Below are 16458 nucleotides of genomic sequence, written 5' to 3'. Positions count from 1 at the left end.
AGTCACGTGATTAGAGGGAAAAGGTATGATCGTTTTGCTCATTGGTAGCATGCTACATTTGAGAGTGTATTTTCCTTCAAATTAGAGGTGCTATTTATCATGAATTTTATGTGCGCGAGAGTACGGTACCATTTCCGGGCATCTTGGGCGTCATTTAACAAGGTTCGCTTCGCCACAGGTCCTGTCGACGGCCCTGGACAAGCACCTTTTTCCGCCATGTGCACAAACGATCACGTCTTGCGCGAAGCGCTATGTTGTGACGCTTTTACTCAAAATAGGCCTATGGTGAAAATGTCACCCTTTAATAGGCTAGTACCTCAGTTTCCAACCAACCAATCGACCATCTAGAAGTGTTATAATTTCAAAATCGTCTCAACTATTATAATAGATTAACTTACTATTAAAATGAAATATTAGTTTTTATTAATATTAGTACAATGTATTTCTATGAATAACCTAGGCCTATAACTTGTTAATTTAACACTATCATTACTACAAAGATCTACCGTTTATAGTAGTAGTTTAATATTTTAAATAATAACAATAACTAGATTTAAACTCGTCACTTTGACGAGTTCGGGTTATCCGCGGAAATGCAACATGCACATACGTTAAACTATTATAAACGTCGACAATTATTATGCCATCCTATGACATGCTTCCAGAAAACTGAGGAGCTATAATAGATTCAAAATTGGCATTATTTTGACAATATTTCTAACTTTTTCAACTAAAACGCGCGCAAATGGTATAAATCAACGTCATATAACGAAGTTTCTTGCACATCTACAGCTACAGGTCAATCTTATGACAAAGTTATACAATCATATGTTGACCAGAATTAGAGATACGTTGCCAATAAAATTCCGGGAAAGAAAGAAGAATAAGATAGACAAAAAATGTATGTACCTGGGGAAAGCAATAGCCATGCTTGTTTAAAAAATGCTCTTACTCTATTATTAATTATTTTGCTGCTGTTACAAATAAATCAATTTTATAAATAAATTACAAGACTTTCTTTAAAATAAAATGAAACGCATGCTTATAATTTGTAAATCATTTCATTCATTACAATATATATTTAACACCTAGTGTCTTATTATTCATTTGCAGAACTTGTAAGTCGTCTGTAGTGTTAGTAGAGCGATTCGCAGTATCATGAATACAGAATCTTCCACGATGACTGATTACAGTATACAATGAAATAGGATCAACATTTTAATTTAGTGGCAGAAAAAAAACATTTATTTTGAAATTAAGGGTGTTGCCTGGGTCCGCCCCTGTTTCCCATTGCAGAATTATATCGAATCCAAATATAGTTTGATGTATTCTAAAGCCCTGTCTACACTCTTAAACTGACAAATATATATATCTCTTCGGAGATCCAGCCTCGTGAATAAAAATACTGAAAGATGAGGGCGTATCAATTTGATCTCTGGTGCGCGTGCGTACAACTGAGGACTAGTGCTGTTCCGCCGTACCACGCCGAGAATGTTAAAGAGTCGCTATCCAATCGAGTTTGAACAATACCGTGGTCTAATGGTTAGGACATCTGCATATCAAGCAGGCGGTCCGAGTTCGAGTCTCGGTTGGGGCGACTTTTTCTCATTCTCACAGATTTCCTCATCTTTATCGTTTCAAATTAATTAATTAAATTTCAGTATATCACCGGGCGGTTTCGAATTAATGTTCATTGCCGGCCTAATGTGTTTATATATATATATATATATATATATATATGCATATCAGTACCATATTTGGGCACATCACACTTTTATGTCAACGTAGTGTAGACAGAGCTTAAGATAAGTGACAGTAAATTTAAAATAAATCACATGGAAGACATATAAATTATAAACATTGAATGATGGTAAGAGTTTAATGTCCAGAATGCAACACGTATACAGTATATAACAATTATAAATCATACTACACAACTAAATGGTGAAAGTACCGTACAGTAATAGAAGAAAAACTGAACTTTACATCCTCTTGTTTTTCCCGAAAATTATTTTGAAATTAATAAGAAACGTAACTTAAAAAGTATAATGCTGTACCTCTAAATACTAAAAAATAAAAAATGTTGTTTTCTTTACAATTTGAAAACTATTCTAACAGATCTTTACCACACATGATGATCACGCAAAACCAACTGGACGCAATCCGGACCAGGGATCTCAATTCTGGACGACTTTTTATTATTTAAATCTTGCTGCAAACCGTTGCATTGTGTGACCGTCTTTTAGATCTTGTTGCCACCAAACTTTGCGGTGGGAAGCAGATATTCTTTATTGCGTGTCTAAACTTCTTGCTTATTAATCCATAAACAATCGGGTTTACAGAACTGTTTAAACTGGCTAGAATTCGATTGATATAATATATAATCCAAAAATTACTTGGCAATTTTAGATCTAGAAAATGTTGAAATAGGTTTAACAGCCGATATGGTGCCATACAGAACGCATATATCACCACGATTGTCATCAAGATCTTTATCATACGGGCTTTTGCTTCGTGCGCTGCGCGTGCGGAATCTTCTGAGATGTGATCTTGGCCAACACGTCGCAGTTCCATGATCATAAGTATGTGTAGAGTGATTGATATTGGAATAACTATAAGAACCAGTAGCTGCTCAGTTACAAACAATGTCACGCATGATCCTCTTGTTGGATCACATGAATACAGATACATTACATATTCCGGAAAGTCTATGCCATCGCTTTCGGGCCATATTATGCACTTTTTCTCCAGATGAGCAGTAAAGAACATACGACTACTGTATAAAGACGTCAGCAGCCATATAGCGATGCATACCTTAATTGCTGTTTTCTTTGTGGATGTCAAAGATCTCATGGGCTTGCAAATGCAAAAATAACGATCAAAGCTTACAGCTATTATGATAAAACACGATGCTAAAATACTCGAGCTACGTGTAAACAAGAACAATTTGAGTACACCAAAAGGTATACCCGATGAATCGGCTTGAACAGGGCTAGTGGCATACTGGACCCAGCCTCGTAGATTTTCCGACAAGAGATAAATAATGTCCGATACGGCTAGAGCTAGTAGATACATGTTTGGGGATGTGCGGAGAGTTTTGTCTTTTGTGATAAGAGTAATTATAATGATATTACCAATTATACCAATGGCGACGACTGTTGGCAAGAAACAAAATAGAAACCAGCGGTCCAGACTTGAATACATGTAATAATTTAGTTGGTCGTGATAAACCGTTTCACACACTGTTGTTGCCTCGGTAGTTAGAACATCATTTGCTCCGTATCCTGATGAATTCCAGAATGTAGTCTCCATCTATAAAAAAAAACAAATTGTAGTTCTCTTTTTAAATCAACTAATCAATCAATTAGAATCATTGTATTTGTCAAAATAACAAAACATTCAATCAAAATAACATTTATTTCCATCATTCATAAACAAAATACATATCTTACAATATACAACATGGAGGAGGAGAGCACCGGTCTAAAAAAGTAAAGCTTATGCTGAAAGTGCCAACAGAAAATAATACTTGCAATTTAAAAACAATAACTTTTCAGTAAATGAATAAAACACAACAAAACAAAAAAACTACAATAAATTTCTTTAGGCCTAATGTAAACAATAATAGTGATGCAAACAAATCCAACACAGCTTACAAATTCTAGGACCAACTCCAGGTAAAACTGACAACAAAATCCAACACAGCTTACAAAGTCTAGGACCAACTCCAGGTAAAACTGACAACAAAATCCAACACAGCTTACAAAGTCTAGGTCCAACTCCAGGTAAAACTGACAACAAAATCCAACACAGCTTACAAAGTCTAGGACCAACTCCAGGTAAAACTGACAACAAAATCCAACACAGCTTACAAAGTCTAGGACCAACTCCAGGTAAAACTGACAACAAAATCCAACACAGCTTACAAAGTCTAGGACCAACTCCAGGTAAAACTGACAACAAAATCCAACACAGCTTACAAAGTCTAGGACCAACTCCAGGTAAAACTGACAACAAAATCCAACACAGCTTACAAAGTCTAGGACCAACTCCAGGTAAAACTGACAACAAAATCCAACACAGCTTACAAAGTCTAGGACCAACTCCAGGTAAAACTGACAAAAAAATCCAACACAGCTTACAAAGTCTAGGACCAACTCCAGGTAAAACTGACAACAAAATCCAACACAGCTTACAAAGTCTAGGACCAACTCCAGGTAAAACTGACAAAAAAATCTAACACAGCTTACAAAGTCTAGGACCAACTCCAGGTAAAACTGACAACAAAATCCAACACAGCTTACAAAGTCTAGGACCAACTCCAGGTAAAACTGACAAAAAAATCCAACACAGCTTACAAAGTCTAGGACCAACTCCAGGTAAAACTGACAAAAAAATCCAACACAGCTTACAAAGTCTAGGACCAACTCCAGGTAAAACTGACAAAAAAATCCAACACAGCTTACAAAGTCTAGGACCAACTCCAGGTAAAACTGACAACAAAATCCAACACAGCTTACAAAGTCTAGGACCAACTCCAGGTAAAACTGACAACAAAATCCAACACAGCTTACAAAGTCTAGGACCAACTCCAGGTAAAACTGACAACAAAATCCAACACAGCTTACAAAGTCTAGGACCAACTCCAGGTAAAACTGACAACAAAATCCAACACAGCTTACAAAGTCTAGGACCAACTCCAGGTAAAACTGACAACAAAATCCAACACAGCTTACAAAGTCTAGGACCAACTCCAGGTAAAACTGACAAAAAAATCCAACACAGCTTACAAAGTCTAGGACCAACTCCAGGTAAAACTGACAACAAAATCCAACACAGCTTACAAAGTCTAGGACCAACTCCAGGTAAAACTGACAAAAAAATCCAACACAGCTTACAAAGTCTAGGACCAACTCCAGGTAAAACTGACAAAAAAATCCAACACAGCTTACAAAGTCTAGGACCAACTCCAGGTAAAACTGACAAAAAAATCCAACACAGCTTACAAAGTCTAGGACCAACTCCAGGTAAAACTGACAACAAAATCCAACACAGCTTACAAAGTCTAGGACCAACTCCAGGTAAAACTGACAACAAAATCCAACACAGCTTACAAAGTCTAGGACCAACTCCAGGTAAAACTGACAACAAAATCCAACACAGCTTACAAAGTCTAGGACCAACTCCAGGTAAAATTGACAACAAAATCCAACACAGCTTACAAAGTCTAGGACCAACTCCAGGTAAAACTGACAACAAAATCCAACACAGCTTACAAAGTCTAGGACCAACTCCAGGTAAAATTGACAACAAAATCCAACACAGCTTACAAAGTCTAGGACCAACTCCAGGTAAAACTGACAACAAAATCCAACACAGCTTACAAAGTCTAGGACCAACTCCAGGTAAAATTGACAACAAAATTAAACTACATTATCTCATATTTAAACATAGTTCAATAATCTTTTAAATTAGAAACAAAATGTGCTTGGTGGATGAATTATTGATGATTGAATGAACTGAAATCCATAACTAAATATTCAGGCTGAATACACACATAAATTATCAAATAATATTGCCGAATGAAAAAAATAACATCAGAGAGCAAAAGAATCCCATAAACACAATTTAAACTGTGCTCATTTATATATTTATATTATTTAGAAACTTTGGCTACTTTATCAGGCCAGTAAGTTAACAAAAATGGTCCTTCATAGCTTTATTCCTCTGTGTTTCACATTTTTGTTTTTACATCTTGTAAAACGTATCAATGCATTATTGTACAATCTACATATATTTTAATATATTCCTGACTTTAACTAAATTGTATTTTATTAGATGTGAGTATTGTCTATTACAATTCTGCAAACACTTTGTGAACTTAATTTAATTTCAGAGTAGACGTGACTACATTAAATTGTTGTCATTTTCAATCCTGCAAATCATCTACTTCTTATTATTCTTAACATAAATACAATCGCAATAACTGTGACGGGTATAGCAGAACCCATTAGTGGAAAAGACGTTTGAATCATTATGCATGATAAAACGTACTCGTTCCCATTAGCCTACTAGTTATGGAAAATCTCCATTTTATGGATAAAAAGCATCTTACTTAGCACTTTATAATAGTCGTAACAAAATTATATTATGTTAATTTAAAATATAATACACTGTAACTATTGTATACTGTACGCTTAAATGTAAGGATAACGTCATCAATTAAAGATCACTTTTATTATGTTTTTTCAATTATTTTTATTAGTATTATTTAATTGGTGTAATATTTTGGTTTTACAAAACCTAATATAAACTATACATTTGTTTTTACGATGACATAAGCGGGAGGTAAGAATAAGGGGGTTGATTTGATTATGGATTGGTGTTCTGTCTCGGTTGTGTGGTAATCGGAAGAGAGCACGGAGGTTAGATTAAATAAATAATGATCTTGTTCCATCTTTGTTTCGTCAAAAGTAGATTTAGAAGTGAGAATGAGGCCGGTATAATAGAACATTCATTCTCGGAGTTTGAAGTTCAACTTTATTTATCAATTATTGTTTTCATATAGTTAATCATATTTATTTTTTTAATTAAAAAAAATAGTTTATCCTATTTATATAATATAAAATCTATCATGTATTTACAATCATCATTTGATGACAATAATTTTGAACATTCTGAACAATGTAAAAAGCTGATACCTTTCTATCTACGAAATGCTGTTAGCTAAGGCTAATTATACATTGTGGCGCGCATTTAGGCCTAACGTTTCATCTCCAAGTTCAAAGTGAATATGCCTATGTAAACAAAGTCAGTATTCAATATTTGTATAAAGTCTTATTTATAATTTCATTTCATTTTCTCCAAATTATCGAGTTAAAATTAAATGAAAGGTACAGTTTACAAACTGATTCATTTGTTTGTACTTCACTGTATTGCTACGTTGATAATAACATTTATTTCTTTATTAATTTTATTTCAATATTTTACGAGGGTGGTCCATCCAGCCGAAGCTGATCATAGGGACCCTAAAAAAATACAACATGATTAAACACACCATGATATGATTTTAAAACTAATATGTTACATAAACGATAACAAGTAAGTATAACTTACGTTTATTTCTTACTGTTGCTGCCTTCGGATATAGGAGTTTGACAGCAGTAACACAGCAACTGTGTTGTTGACGAGCTTGTGTTTGGTATGCTAGTGATTCGTATTTCCATGAAGAGAAAAAAATTCCTAACCAATAACTTGAAAGATGAACTTATTTCCTCGAGCAAATGGTGGACTGATTGAAGGTAACACAACTCTATCACAATTGATGAAAGAGTGGAGATTATAATGAAATTTGGCCCGTTATGCATTAAACAAGTCGGCTTCTTTGACGTTCAGTCACTGTATATTTATTACGATCATGTACTTCTAATTTTTAAACTGATTCAATTTATTGATTGTAATTTCTTACGAGTGGGCCTGACACAAATAACTCCCGGACGCACCAGACCAAAAGAAAAAAAAATGAAATACGTTCACGGAATTCGAGTTTTATCCATGACCTGAGCGTGAACTAAAACTGGGTTTACATAACGTTACGTCACCGGAGAAATCTACGTGACGTTGCATTTTTAATGTTTAACCACGATGACGTCAATAAAATAAACTTGAATGATGGTAAAATTTATTTTAGTCTTAGCAATTACATAATAAATATTGTAATTTGGAAGAAATCGAGCACTTGACACTACAAGATTATTTGTTTCATGAGTTCCAGTTTGTTGACTGAATAATTCCAGAGGGACATTAAACAAATGAATATCTCATGGGAAGGCGACCTTTTTAGAAAAGTGAGTTTGTGTTCCGCTCTAGCCTTTTCGACACGAAAAAAAAAAACTAGACCTGATGATGTTGAATTGAATCAGTGTTATAATTTTACGATCTTAATTATTGCATAATAAACTATTGTGGCGCCATATGATTAATATACAACAAATCATTCCATATTTCATAATTTAAAAATCTTTCACGTATACGCAGATTTACTACTATTTGAGTAATAAAAGTATAAAGAAAATGAACGATTAAACGAACTAAAAAGATACAACAAACCATATTCCATATATTTCATAATTTAAAAATCTGTCAACTATCCGCAGATTTACTACTACTTGAGTAATAAAAGTATAAAGAAAATAAACGATTAAACGAACTAAAAAGATACAACAAACCATATTCCATATATTTCATAATTTAAAAATCTGCCAACTATCCGCAGATTTACTACTACTTGAGTAATAAAAGTATAAAGAAAATAAACGATTAAACGAACTACAAAGAAACGAATGAAAGAATTAAAGAAAAAAACATCAATAAAGATAGATGAACGTGGAATAACATGAACTATTCATGTCATTCTTCTTTACGCCATTCTTCTTTAGGCCATTCCCCTTCAACGTAAATTTGTCATGTTCCAATAACCTAAAAAATAAATCTTCGGTAGCCTACTTGTCCTCCAGTCAGTAACAGCTGGTGGGAGCTGACAGCGTGCTAATAGGCCTATATGTTTACTGTCTACAGTCTACGTCATACATCAAACGCTATCCCTACAAGAAACGTTCCAAGAATTCTGCCTAAAAACCATGTTGAATAATGAGTAAAGTAATGTATTTATTTAAACACACGTACCCTACCCCGAAATGTATTAACATCGTAAATAAACTCTCTTTCCTACACTTCTTCCCATTCATATACAATATACAATAACACTTGAATTAGGAAATTGTGTCATTTACATTTTAAACGCCCACCTTCGAATAAACGTCTCCCCTAAAACCCTCCTGAACGTTTATTCCAACGGTATAGCCTTCTCATTTATTACATTATTAATATTATATTCATTCATAACATATAATTAAGGATGATGACATCCATTCAAAGAAAATGATATTGTATATGAAATAAGTAACAAGCGTATGCCTATTAACAGATGACCTCTCTTATATTTAGTAAAGTCTTAAATTTCATGACATTATAGCAGGCAATTTGGCTTGACTTGGTTTGATTAGCGCATTAATATGGAAATTGAGTATACCGCATGATTATTAACTATCATTACAATCACTAATGTTATTGTTCCTCCTGGCATGTTAGGATTACACGTTTGAATCTACATATTATATATTAATTCTATAGTGCAAGTGCTCGATTTGTTGTAATATGATATGTATAATAAAGAATATTGAAAATAAATATGGTCTCATTAAGTCAACTGTCCTGTTTTTATGATCATGCTTCAAAATCAGGTCGAATTATTTATCGCTGAACAATTTTATGGGGTTAATAAATTATAGGCTACAAACCGATCAAATACATTTTTTACAATAACGATTGATCAGGTAAAATTGCCAATCATATTAATATGATTCATCATCATACACAACCAACAAATCAATCTAAATCTTGAATACATAAATATTTTTAAATATTTATGTTTTAATATTTATGTGTTAAAACAATCAACCAATCACAAACGTTCGATCGTGAGTCACTTTTTAGCGGCCTAATGTAAAATTTCGCACTAACGCATCATTTAATACCACATGTGCGACCCAGTAGTAACCAAATTAACAAAAGTTTTTTAGCATCAGAAATTATAAAATAAAGCCAGTACAGTACACCTGGCAATATGACACATAATGAAGAAAGAACACATTGGTTAAAGGAAGGAGCCATAGGCTTAGGAGGTAACACTTCTTATTTAATATGTTACATTTTGAATTGTTCCCATCATCATCTAGCTTAGTACAGTCTAGGCTAGGCCCCAGCTGGCCGCATACCGGTGGTACTTTACTCGCGCCTACAGCGGGCATGTGAGTGTGGTGTACTGTGTGGCCTAGGCTAAGTGGTCCCAGACTTTATATATACCGGTAAGTTCATTATCTATGTCTACTAAACAAATCTTGTTATTTACAGGTTTATTGGTGGTGGTAATGAATTGACACCAATAATTTTGCAATAACGTTACTTTCCACAGACTTCTCTATCTGTGTGGTAATTTAAATAAAGAATTAAAGACATGAAAAAAGGAAAAATTGTGACTATGGCCGTGTTTCCGCAGGCATACAAAAATTATCAGTTGATTTTTTAACCAATCAGATCAGATCAGTCATCACCGAACAACTAAAGTGCCCACCACACAGCACAACAATTTGTACTTCAGGTCAAAGTTTAAAATTATCTATTTATTTAATATTTGATAATTATCTGATTTGAATTTTTTTTTTCTCACAAGCGGAATCAGTTAAACATCGTTTTCACAGCTTTTATTAGTTAATTATCGGTTAATATATTATGTTACAGTTGGAGTGCTATATGGTCTTACAAGCGTGTGTGTTGGTCATCCCTTTGACACGGTCAAGACCAAGATGCAAGCTCAGACTGGATTTGAAAGTGGAGGCATGTACAAGACATTCACTAAAACCATCCGTAATCAGGGATTCATTGGTTTATATAGGTAGTATTAGTGTAACTGTGAATGTCCAAATTAATAACTGTTTTCAGAGTGCCATTACCTAAAAGCTTCAGTGCAAGCATGTAGCCAGATGGTTTGTGGGTTCGAACAAACGACGAAACCCCCTTTTCCTGAAGTGGAAGTATGATAAATTTGCCAAACAAACTACCTCATGATGATTTTTTCCCATCTTGTGAAAAAAATGAAAACCCCCTTTAAAAATCCTAGCTACATGCTTGCAATGCATTGTGCATAAAAAAAAGTAAGTTGACCTTTTTCTTGGTCATGTTGAAGAATTTCATAAAATGATCACCATGAAGCAGCGCATTTCTACAAAGCAATAATTTAATAACTCTTGAGGTTTTAGATTTGTTCATCTACTCACCCATACAATTTGTTGTTTTTTTATTGAAAACAAAATATTTTTTTAAAAATAAATTTAAACATTCTTTTTTTTTTCAGGGGTGCAATACCACCACTTTGGGGCTCAGGAATCTACAGATCGACGCAGTTTGCTGTCTTTGAAGCAGTGTAAGATTTGTTTAAATCCAAGTAGTAAATTAAATCATTTAAAGACCCCTTCCCTGCAATTTTGGACGTTTTTTGGAAAATAATACATATATATCACTTTAAAAACATTAAACCATGTCATTCCTTGTCTTAAATGTACGTTTTATGGTAAATTATGATAAAAAGTGAGAAACAATGCACTACCTAAGTAGCTCGCGGCGATCGACCTCTCGTGGACGGTCTTAGGCCTAGCCTGGCTAGGCTTAGTTTTTTAGGCCTAGCTGGTAAACATCGGTAACGTACGAACATCGTACGCTAGCTATATACCTAGCCTGACGTTGTATAGTTGCTGCATTAATTGTCTTTCTATTTTTGCCAGACTCCGTTGATACAAATTGGGGAAAACCCGATATTTTCGCTGAAAAGTTAGGAGTCTTCCATTTGTTTTGGCCTCACGATCGATCGAAAAGTGGGCGAATTACAGGTGAAAAACAAAAATATCAATCCGCGCGCAATGCATTTTGGGATTTATAGCGGGCCGCTATAATGATTAAAATCGACTTATTTTTCACATTTTTAACCGTTTAAAGACGAAAAAAGTTATCGCAATAGGACCATATAGTATTATTTTTACATTAAATATAGTTTGTGATCTTAAATTAGATCTAAAAAACGTAGGGAATGGGGCTTTAAACTTAAACTACACAATAAAATATCTATTCTTTTGTACACAATTGTTGTAAATAGAGAGGCATTATAAAAAATTATGCAAAATAAATGGTGTCGTAAAAGATTTTATCATGTCTGTGTAAATATGGGTAATATAACTTGAATTTTACGTTTCTAGTATTTTTATTCAACTCCAGTGTTTTATTTCATGCTACAGCAAAAATTATCCACCATATATCCACTATCTTTTTTCACCTTCTATGTCACCAGACATGTTATTACATTAGGTTAAACTACCTAACTACTGAAAAAAAGTCTTGCTGGTTTTTATAGCAGAATTTTGCCAAATTTTGTATTTGACCATTTTAAGGGAAATACATGTTTTTTTCGTCTTGATTTCTATTACAAATATTTGATTTATGTACAATTAACCAGATGTTATGTTTAAAATTTATGGATGTATCTGAGCTTTAAGAGTTAAAAGATTAATTTCTCTAAGTAATGAGTCAGAGCAATATTTCATAGAATGGAAATATTTTCTTTATTCACTGAATGCAAAACTTTCATTATTGTTTTATATAACGATTTTTCTTTTTCGGTTTATAAGTTTATTAATATGGATATTTCCAAGAAAAAAAAGAAATTGAATAACACACCTACTGTTTTAAATTAACTTTTATTCCATGTACTCATTGCAAATCATATTATTTTTTACATAATGTTTTTAATGTTTGGCATTACTGAAAATAGTGACATTTGTTGGTTCTTTTCTTGGTCAAATAGTATTATTTATTTATTATCATAGAGGTTACATTTTTTGTTGGCAAGATAAGATAATAATATTAATGTTAAAATTCTTGCTTTTGATAGGTACACATATTTAGATACACCATGGGCCAAAACTGAAATTCCTCTTACTGCAGGCCTCCAAGTGTAAGTAGAAATAAGTTTTTTAAAGAAATTAAGAAAATAGGTAATTGAACTGCCTCTAGTCTACAAAGTGTTGAGTCTGTTCACCACACAAACCAAATCAAATTTTAACTGTTTAAGTTTTTGGTGTTTCTAGCCGAGTTTGTATCGCTGGGGCCTGTGGTTCAACTGCACGCGCAATAATAGAGACACCATTAGAATTAGCAAAGGTTAGTACAGCAACATATATTCTAAATCGATTTAAATTTAAATAATTATTATTCAACAAGCATTCATAGATTTATGAAATAATTTATCAATTTGTCAACAGGTTCGACGACAAACACAACAGACATGGGAGTTTAGGGGTCTTTACAAGGTAAGTAAATCAAAACAAAAGTCACTATTTTTTATTCAGTAAATTGAAATTACTTTATGTATTCTGATGACATATTTCCAATAAGAATTAATGTGTGTTTTGAAGGTGGACGATATTAAAATACAATATATATCCCCACCTAAACGATTTGTTGTGTAGACACTCTAGCCCTTGAGTTGGGGTGTGGGGGTGGATGTTGGAGTGTGGACAAGTGTACCTGATAAAACCAGTCCTCAAAATATGTATTGTGCTATGTGCACTGATTTACAATTACAAAACAGGAAATCTGTTGTACGAAAAGAATCCGAACTGATCAACCATGACGTATTGTTTTGGATACACAGTCACAACAGGAAGCATTGTGTGACGTGAACATTTTGCAAGATTTGATTTAATCTCTTTATAGGGCTTTGGTGTTATGTGGTGTCGCACTATGGGTTTAATGTGTACATATTTTATACTAATTGACACTGGACGAAGGCATTTTAATGATCTTTTTAAACGTCCTATTCTTGGACCATTCCTGGCTTCTGGATGTGCTGCAACATATCCTTTTATAACTTTATATAAATTATTATATATTAATGTAATATTATAAATCAATAATTGTAAATTAATATAGGCCTACGCAGTTTTAAAAAAATAGCAAAATCAGCACTGTTGTCATGTTATAAGAGTTGTCAAAACAATATATAATAATAATATATAATAATATATAATAATAATATATAATAATAGATTATCTGATAAAAAATCCTAGAAAGTAGGAAACCTTTTGCCATTTTCCCCCTGACTGTACTACAAGATGAGTGCATATTAATTTCATCTCTGTTGTGTGTGCATATCAATTACTAGTGATGCTCCACTATATCTCACCAAGGGTGTTATAAAATCACTGTTCAATCAGGTTTTGAAGATTCCGGGTTCGAATCGAACCTTGATTGGGGCGGCTTTTTCTCGTCGTTGGACTGTGTACTATGTTGCTGGTTTTTCTACTTAAATCATTATATAGTTTTTTTCCTTAATATTGTAAACGTTTGCTTGGTGGCTTGTTTGGCCTTTAGAATATATGAAGAATCAGGTACAAGGAAATTATGGAAAGTGAGTATAGAAGTATTTGAACCAAAACTGTATCCAATATACTCAATTCATTTCATCATTATTAATTTAATAAGGCCACGGAAATTATGTTTTAGATTTGCGTCCACTGCCCTCATCAATAAAATCCCACTGCACGTAAATTTGTCATAATTCATTTATATTAAAAACTCAAACTGTTTAATTACTGTATTTATATCTGCTTATGTTGTGGTAGTAAAAAACCACATCACTACTGAGGTAATGACTGGCCAATAGGAAACTAAGAAATTGCCGCTTACACTGAGTACTTTTACAAACATAATGAAAAGAATGTCCTGTGTGTTTAACAATATATATTTATAACATTGTAAATATCATTTTCTCAGAGAATTACCTGTATTGAAAAGAATGCAGCTGGTGATACGAGAACGGGGAGGTTTCTTTGCGCTCTACCGAGGACTTGGACCTGGAACTATCAGGAGCTTTTTATCAAATGGCACCAGCATGGTGGTCATGATGAATGCACAGAGACTGGTAACCGAGTGGGGTTTACGAAAATGAAATTTCAAAGCTTAAAACCAAACTTTATGTAAAAAGCCAACTTAAGGATGCAATATATTTTTTATAAGAGTGCTTTTTAAACAATTATTTTAATCTATTTGTCTAATTTATTTTCTTTAATAAGTTTCCCCTTCCCTAATTAACCCCATTTCATTTGCTTCCATTTTTGTCATGTACTGTATCGTTAATTGTTACTGTATTTGTAAAATACCAGGCACATATAGCTGGTCATTTTGCTATAGTGTGTTTGTTTTTAAACAAATAAAACAGGGTAAATATTAGTAGTATTAAGTGTAGTAATATTTTATAGATAGTTTTATAGTTATTAGATAGTTTTCTAGTCGGCAATCAGACTTAAGTCCCCATTTGCATTTGTGTCCTAGGCCGCTTCTGAACTTCCTCGAAATGTGGTCCACTTCTGTGTCTATCCAAAGGCCTGCGTCCATCCCAGGGCCGGCCTAACTTTGTGAAGTATTCAAACTTATTGATTGCCACCTGGTAGCCAGCCCTATGCCAGCTGAAATGAAAGTATAAATTGGGTCTGTATCATATTTACTAAATTTGAATGCTGCCATGATTTAAATAAGAAATGTTTTTACATTTAATTCTTTTATAGGTATTTTCAGCAATTAATCCACCAAATGTACAGTGGACAATTGTAAATACCTGATCCCTGTATTTTTGTGTTCTTTAAGATATACTGAACAGGGTGATGACATTTTAATATTTATTTATTCATTTTTAGAGTACAGTAAGAGATTGTACAGATATTAAATATTTATTAATACAGTACTGAAGGATGTGTAATATAACATGTTATGACAATTCAATTGCAGTAATGTATTTTATGGCAAGCCTCAGCTTTTGTGAGTCTCTTGAGGTTATAAACATAATTATTATATGGGAATACATTAATATAACCCAAATTAATATTATTATACAGTAAATGAGTATTATGTCCATAATACTGTATATGTTTGTTTATGATATATTAAAGTTTATAGTACCGTTGACTCTCCCAATAACTATACTGGACTCTCTGAAAACAAGAAACTCTCCCAGAAGTAGACCTTTCTTGGGGTCCAAAAGATCATTAACATTAAAAAATTCACAATACCAGATTTCCAGAAAACCAGACATATTAGACCAAAACAAGGGTATCCAGTATTGGGAAGTTAACTGTATGTAAATTGAAAAATGAATGCAGATATCTATATATAAATTTACGTAAGGGCAAAATTCGGTAAATCGCGCCTTACTTTTAGAATTTTTACTCGATGGTATGTAAAGTTGGTTCGTACTTTCGGTACTGATTTTAACCACCTGATGTAACCCTGTTTACTAATTAAATTAAGTTAGATAATTAGTTATTGACGATTAAAACGAATTTAGGTTCAAAGATTTGCCCCAAATAGGGGTGTTTTCCGATCGTGGTATACACTGTCTAATGGATGTCCATCTTGAAAAATACCCGCCACAAAAATGCGAGGAGGCTTCGCATTTTTCTATCTCCTCCTACGATAATTGTTTTTAATAGCTGAAAACCGGTTGAACAGTTCGAGTACAGCATCATAATGTTGAAGACAGGCCGATTTTCTTTAAAAAATACTATTTTGTTACATTTAATATACGTTTTTACAAATGTATTGATTTGTGATGAATGGAACATTCCAAATTATTTGGTTTAACCATACAGGTATAGATTTAGATTTATGGGCCTCCTTGGAGAATAAACATAAATAGTATTGCAATGCTGTACAATACTGTTAAGGTATTAACCACTTTTGATCGCAATTTGAATCGCAAATGTCTTACTGTGAGTGTTGGTACTGTTAGATGT

At 33.3% G+C, this 16458-nt stretch overlaps 2 protein-coding genes across 2 annotated transcripts; one reads left to right on the top strand and one right to left on the bottom strand.

Moving 5' to 3' along the window:
- Positions 1-1871: 1871 nt before the first annotated feature.
- Positions 1872-7482, bottom strand: LOC140051642 (neuromedin-U receptor 2-like). Its single transcript, XM_072096917.1, has 2 exons — positions 7117-7482; positions 1872-3312 (listed from the first exon to the last, which is right to left on the bottom strand). The coding sequence occupies exon 2, from the start codon at positions 3310-3312 to the stop codon at positions 2203-2205; it is 1110 nt and encodes a 369-aa protein (XP_071953018.1). The 5' UTR covers positions 7117-7482; the 3' UTR covers positions 1872-2202.
- Positions 7483-9607: 2125 nt separating this feature from the next.
- On the top strand, positions 9608-15354 carry LOC140050860 (mitochondrial substrate carrier family protein S-like). The gene is made up of 9 exons (XM_072095823.1): positions 9608-9743; positions 10360-10513; positions 10973-11041; positions 12560-12622; positions 12756-12828; positions 12930-12977; positions 13384-13523; positions 14013-14078; positions 14444-15354. The coding sequence occupies exons 1-9, from the start codon at positions 9686-9688 to the stop codon at positions 14616-14618; spliced, it is 846 nt and encodes a 281-aa protein (XP_071951924.1). The 5' UTR covers positions 9608-9685; the 3' UTR covers positions 14619-15354.
- The last annotated feature ends 1104 nt before the right edge of the window (positions 15355-16458 follow it).

Source organism: Antedon mediterranea, chromosome 6 (assembly GCF_964355755.1).
Source record: "Antedon mediterranea chromosome 6, ecAntMedi1.1, whole genome shotgun sequence".
In the NCBI taxonomy this organism is placed as follows: Eukaryota; Metazoa; Echinodermata; class Crinoidea; order Comatulida; family Antedonidae; genus Antedon; species Antedon mediterranea.
Note: the sequence above shows the minus strand (reverse complement) of the source record. Positions and strands in the feature narration are given on the sequence as shown.

What these genes read in the sequence shown, in the direction of transcription:
- LOC140051642 (XM_072096917.1), bottom strand. Translation starts at nt 3,312, where the DNA reads ATGGAGACTACATTCTGGAATTCATCAGGATACGGAGCAAATGATGTT.
- LOC140050860 (XM_072095823.1), top strand. Translation starts at nt 9,686, where the DNA reads ATGACACATAATGAAGAAAGAACACATTGGTTAAAGGAAGGAGCCATA. An exon ending in GCTTCTGGATGTGCTGCAAC is followed by an intron (nt 13,524 to 14,012) that starts ATATCCTTTTAT and finishes AATATTGTAAAC; the next exon opens with GTTTGCTTGGTGGCTTGTTT. An exon ending in GTACAAGGAAATTATGGAAA is followed by an intron (nt 14,079 to 14,443) that starts GTGAGTATAGAA and finishes TCATTTTCTCAG; the next exon opens with AGAATTACCTGTATTGAAAA.